The sequence below is a fragment of the Cystoisospora suis genome, assembly GCF_002600585.1.
Source record: "Cystoisospora suis strain Wien I chromosome Unknown contig_426, whole genome shotgun sequence".
Lineage (NCBI taxonomy): Eukaryota > Apicomplexa > Conoidasida > Eucoccidiorida > Sarcocystidae > Cystoisospora > Cystoisospora suis.
In genome coordinates, this window is record NW_027153227.1 from 101,720 (window position 1) to 107,541 (window position 5,822).

The following is a 5,822-nucleotide window of genomic DNA, read 5'->3' on the forward strand; positions in this document are numbered from 1 at the left end:
AATCTGTAAACCTCGGCTGTGGGAGACATCTACGAACACGCGCACGTTAGAGAGAGTGGAACTCACCCCCCGATTGTCCTGCACACGCGCCGACTCTAGCCCAGTTTGTCTGCAGCTGAACATCACCCCGCAAAGCCCGTAACAGCTGTCACCTGAACGCAAATGGGAAGCTTACCACCGGACACGCCTCCCCTGTTTCTTAGTGACGAAAGTCTGGTCCCAGTCCGACGTTTTCTGAAGCTGCGCTTCTGGACAGCTGCGAACAGACCACACACTAATGATGCGACGCGACCGCACACTTCGTAGTACACCAAATAGCCCAGTGGAACCTCGCGGCACCGACCGACGTAGTACTGACCCAAATCGTGCCGGCACAAGCTGGGCCGATGCGGCGCAGCAATCCGCCACGACGCAATGCGCCACGCCGTACTGACGGCTTTTCCTACAGGGCTGGGTGACGGGTAGACGGTCTCAGCATGCAGTAGGGTTGCGCGCGGAGACGAGCGCTTGTGCTGTCCTTGTACGGCGCCATGCCGGACGGCGGTCAGTGGCGATCCTGTTTGCGGGGAGGTGCAGAAGCCAGCAGGGTCGTAGTTGCTTAGTAGTAGCAGTGCCTCCTGCTCACCCCAACCGGCACATTGCCAGCTGCGACGTTTCCGAGAACTGGCTTGGAGTATCGCTTTTAAACCCTGTTCTTGTGCGCAGTAGCAGGTCATATTTCGCGTACATTTTCGTGTCATCGTTGTTTCTCTCTATTCCGTTCGCTACGGCCACAGAATGACGACTCTCGAGCAGAATCCCGCTGACGAACTGGTGGATTATGAAGAGGACGAACAAAATGACGCCAAGGTGGGTGGAGAACTTCGGGGGAGTTCGAATTATCTGCTTGGTACTAGGATCTGATGAAAAGGTCAGGAAACGGTTTTACCTTTCTTTTCACACTGACTCTTCTCTCCTCCCACACGTTATCTCAGCATACTTCTTTGTAGAGACGTCCCACCCCCAGCAAGTCATTCCCGAGGCGGGGGCGTCTCATCCCCTGGCTTCTCTTCCGTTTTCCGCTGGTCGCCCACGTGAGGCGACAGTCTCATAAAGTGTGGCCGGATACTGTGCACTCCTGTACTTTGTGTCGTGGTGTGTGCGCGGCTACGTATGTTGTCTTCTGTCCGTGCCCCTTTTCTTCTCACTTCGGCCGAAAGGCCGTAAACCTCAACGTTGCTTTATAGATGTACGGGTGCGATCCACTTGCAAGGCCTTGCGGTCCTAAGGGAAATCTACTCTCCGAGCCCTCCGGTGACGGTGGTGAATTCGTCAGAGGAAGGATGGAGCTGTGCGCGGAGGCAGCCGTTTTTTGTTGTTTTTTTGCTTGGAGGGCGCCAGCGGAGGCGAGGAAGGACGCCAATCGAAACTGGGCACTGTCTGCGGGACCGGCCTCGACCACTCGTCTTCTGCATGCAGTGTCCTCTACATTCTAATGCACTAGCGATATGTCACGCGCCTGAGAGAGCAGCCACACCCTCTCCTTACCCCTCTGTCTCCCACGCCGCGTGCAGCCTGATGGTTGGCGGTGAGACGAGATGCACGGCAGCTCTCCTCTCATGTTTTGGCTCTAGAGCGCCTGCGCACTGGCAGTTTCGACTTCAGCACTCTCCGGTTGCATTGTCGTAGCAAAGCTGTCCCTTTATTTGCCGTTGGTTCTCACTAGGTAGTTGACTGTAAAATCAGTGGAGTGCGCCTTCACAGCGGGGCGTGCAGAGGAGATGAATGGAGGACCGGTGGCCATAGGCGACTTGTGACGTTTGACGGGTACTCGGGTTGAGCGTTTATGGTATAGAGTGTTGTTAGCCATAGGAATGCAGGAGTGCACTCTCGTATGAGGCATCCAGAAGGTAGCAGTCCTGCACCGGGAGTGCCAGTGTTGGAGAGAAACCGTACTTGTGGATTGTGAATTTTCCATGCGCTCATCACAGGAGAAGGGTGTCGAAGACGTCGTTGTGGGACGTGGGAACTACGTGTCGATCCACGCTTCCGGCTTCAGGTGCGTTTTCGACAAGAGCCGGACTCCGTGTAGGTTTGCAAGACACTTAGGCAGGTGGATACATAAAGACGCAAGTAGTGCGCGTACCTTGGCCTCTGATTACGCCCGGAGTTTGTTCCCTCATCTGCGTGGGTGGAAGTGATTGAAGAGTTTCAGTGAAGTTCGTCAGTTTTCTAGATCCTCTACCACTGCGGTTGGTATCGTCAGCAAGACAATGAGGTGTTCGGGTGTGTGGGTGTGACGAGCTTGGAGGGACGGTCTGTGGCACCGTTGTCAAGCGGACTAGCATCAACCTGAGTAAACTCGCCACATGATGGACGGTGTACTTGAGAGTAGTGCACGTGTGCGTGTGTTTCCAGTGCACAATAACGCAGAACTGGTTGGCCGCGTTTTTCTTTGCTTGCAGAGATTTCTTCTTGAAGCCTGAGCTGCTGCGTGCTATCGGAGATGCAGGTTTCGAGCATCCGTCCGAAGTCCAGCATGAAACGATCCCACATGCAATTACTGGTGTCGACGTCCTTTGCCAAGCAAAGTCAGGTCAGCTTCTTGACAGCCGACGCGAGATGGGCTTTTCTACGCTTCCGCTTTTGAGTGTTTAGCTGTCAGGTGTGCTGGGAAGAAGTTTACATTATAATAGCTAATTCTTGGTTTTGTACTGTTTCTGTCCGATGTTTGGGAAAATGACATGACCTTTGTAAGAATCAACACGGCTCACTAGTGGGTCGTTTTGATTGTTCGACCGTCTTGTAGATTTGCTGTCTACACGCGTGTATTTTCATGCATCGAGGTTGACAGGTGGGCGTGTTAAGCAAAGACCAGCTGGCCGGTATGTGTGATATTTCGGGATACTTGGTCTCTGCAGTTGTCTCCTGGGTCGCTTCGGTGCCGCGGTGGAGGGCACGATTTGAGCCATGTCATGTGCAGGTGCCGCGGACTCCAGTCTAGACTTCTTTTTCCTTTGTTTTCTTCACAGGCATGGGAAAAACAGCGGTTTTCGTCTTGAGTATTCTTCAACAGCTGAACGTGGAAGCCAGCGGCGAGGAAGGCAATACCCAGGGTGTTGTGTGCTTGGGTATTGCGCATACGAGGGAGTTGGCCTTTCAGATCAAAAACGAATTTGACCGTTTCAGTAAATACCTGAAGAACGTCAAATGCGAGGTGGTCTATGGAGGTATAAGTATCCAAAAAAATATTGATATGTTGAAGGATGCCAAGACAACCCCCCATATTTTGATTGGTACCCCGGGGCGTGTGTTGGCGCTCATTAAGGGAAAGCATTTGAACCCGGACAAGATCGCCCACTTTGTTCTCGACGAATGCGATAAATGTCTGGAGAAGCTGGATATGAGGAAGGATGTTCAGAACATTTTCATGGCTACTCCTAAGAAGAAGCAAGTGATGTTCTTCTCTGCCACTATGAACAAGGAAATAAGAGATGTCTGCAAGCGCTTCATGCAGAGTCCCGTTGAAGTTTTTATCGATGATGAGAGCAAACTCACCCTTCATGGACTTCTCCAGTACTACGTGAAACTGCAGGAATCTGAAAAGAATAGAAAGTTGAATGATCTGTTGGATACACTTGAGTTCAACCAAGTTATCATCTTCGTCAAGAGCGTGTCGCGGGCTCAAGCCCTAGACAGACTTCTCACTGAGTGTAACTTCCCCTCTATTGCTATCCACGCTGGGCTGGATCAGGAGGAACGGTAAGTTTGCTTGGCGCGCTGTGCCGGTCATCCCCCGTGAGAAGCAAGAAGAAAGGTTGAGTGGTTTAGCATGCGTCAAAACATTTGGCTTTTTCCATTTACGGATGTGTCCACACAGTCCTCTTTCCTGGAGCACCGCAGTTGATTCATGTTTCCCTGTAGAGCCTGCCGGTGTGAGGATTAACCTGGATCAGGTTGTGTTTGCGTGTTGCTCTGTTTTCAGCATCAACCGGTATCAGCAGTTTAAGAACTTCGAGAAGCGTATTATGGTTGCTACAGATTTGTTTGGGCGTGGCATTGATATTGAGCGCGTTAATATTGTCATCAACTATGACATGCCTGGTAGGCGAGGTCAATCTTTTTAGTGTTGTTTCGGACGTTGAGTCGGACTGCTTTCCTCGGATTGCTGTATTCCCCCGTCTCGTGTGTTTGTATGTTCTTGCCGCTCGGTTTTCGTACGTAGTTGCATCAGCTTGGTGTTAGCGGATCGGGAAAGAACGTTTTGTTTTCACTTTGCGTCCAAAGATTACCCCGAAGCATCTTCCATTCACCGTTGTGCTGCTGGTGATCCCCATTGCTGGCTTGTATAGCAGCAGCGCAGCCTCTTCCATTAGTGAAAGAGGCCACTTTTGTGATGTGCGCCATCGCAGCCTCAGATTCGTCCTTTCAAGAACTTTTTTGGCTTTTCTGTTGTCTCAATTTCCAGATTCCAGTGACTCCTATCTTCACCGAGTGGGCCGAGCGGGTCGCTTCGGAACGAAGGGTCTGGCCATCACCTTCGTAGCCAGCCAGGACGACACGAACGTTCTCAATGATGTACAGACACGGTTCGAGGTCCACATCGCAGAGATGCCAGCCACCATTGATGCGTCCCAATATATCAACCAGTAGTTGGTAAGGGGTCCCCGGTTCTCAAGCGGTGCTCCGAAAGGCAAACTTGGGAGTTCGGAGAAGTGCACTTTTGGGAGGTATGGTGTTCAGGAGCTTAGCGCTTAGCGTGAGCAGATATCTCGACAACTGGTCGTTGTAAGACAGCTCGGCCCACCAGCTTCTAAGCTGCCTGGGTGCCGCAGCATCTTCAGCTTGAACGTGGTGGGAGAACACTGATGAGGAATGGGCACGTCAGGTGGTAAACATTCAGTGTTCTGTTTTTTCAGACGTGAGTGCTGCTTACGGATGATTATGCATTACGGTTGTAGATATGTGCCTTTTATCGAAGGAAAAGAGACTCTTACCCTCGGACGTTATCCGCTGCGTTTGGGAGCTGATGATGGGGTGGTGCCATGGTCGCTCGCAGACTGCCCCAGGAGTGGTTGGTTCTGCGTTGGACGGCGGACGGGAGAAGATGGCAGTCGCGCCGAGCGGCTACACTAGTGTGTGTGTAATGTGCATAGCGGCATCTGGAGAAAATATTAATGGGGCCGCGGGATCAAGCGATAGTGTCGGCGAGCTGCAATATGCGCTTCAACGGGGAGATCGTGCAGTCTCGGTTGTCATCGTCTTGCCGAGTACCAGCGGCAGACGGAGCGCGGCCGAGACTCCGTTTGATTTGTAAAGTACGCCGGACGCCCGTCAGTCAGCAAGAACGTATCTTAACCTTGTGTACTGAGTAGGGCCGGTCCGTCGACGCTTCTATGGATGAACTTCGTTCTCCGTCCTCACTTTCTTCCGCTTTTCGTGATCGTCTGTATCTCTCTTGGGCTGCTGCTGCTGGTCTAGGTTCTGTTTTTTGCTTGAACAGCCCAGGGGACGTGTGTTGTGGCCGTGTGCCATTGACACATTTCCTGTGGTGTTTGGTCTCTTGTCTTTCCGCGTCTTCCGGGTGGTGACGACGGCGTCCGTTGATGCGTGCTCTTTCTCTTCAAGGAGGGTCACGAACACAGCGGAGACTTTGCTTCCCCCAGTTGAAAATTCGCTTGACGTTGAGCCAGAAATTTCTTTCTTTAGTGGGCTCACACCTGGAGTGACTTCGGGGCAGCAGTCGACAACCTCGTGGAACGGCGTGACGTCACGCCGGTAGAGAGAGGTGGAGGTAGTGCAAGACCGGCAAGGAAGTATCACTTCACTCGCTGGGTGTACGT

General features: G+C 52.3%; 1 protein-coding gene across 1 annotated transcript; it reads left to right on the plus strand.

Moving 5' to 3' along the window:
- Positions 1–555: 555 nt before the first annotated feature.
- On the plus strand, positions 556–5,581 carry CSUI_001080 (dead (asp-glu-ala-asp) box polypeptide ddx39). The gene is made up of 6 exons (XM_068061286.1): positions 556–849; positions 1,971–2,038; positions 2,445–2,575; positions 3,012–3,741; positions 3,965–4,083; positions 4,448–5,581. The coding sequence occupies exons 1-6, from the start codon at positions 778–780 to the stop codon at positions 4,630–4,632; spliced, it is 1,305 nt and encodes a 434-aa protein (XP_067926743.1). The 5' UTR covers positions 556–777; the 3' UTR covers positions 4,633–5,581.
- The last annotated feature ends 241 nt before the right edge of the window (positions 5,582–5,822 follow it).

What these genes read in the sequence shown, in the direction of transcription:
- CSUI_001080 (XM_068061286.1), top strand. Translation starts at nt 778, where the DNA reads ATGACGACTCTCGAGCAGAATCCCGCTGACGAACTGGTGGATTATGAA. An exon ending in ACGAACAAAATGACGCCAAG is followed by an intron (nt 850 to 1,970) that starts GTGGGTGGAGAA and finishes CGCTCATCACAG; the next exon opens with GAGAAGGGTGTCGAAGACGT. An exon ending in CATCAACTATGACATGCCTG is followed by an intron (nt 4,084 to 4,447) that starts GTAGGCGAGGTC and finishes CTCAATTTCCAG; the next exon opens with ATTCCAGTGACTCCTATCTT.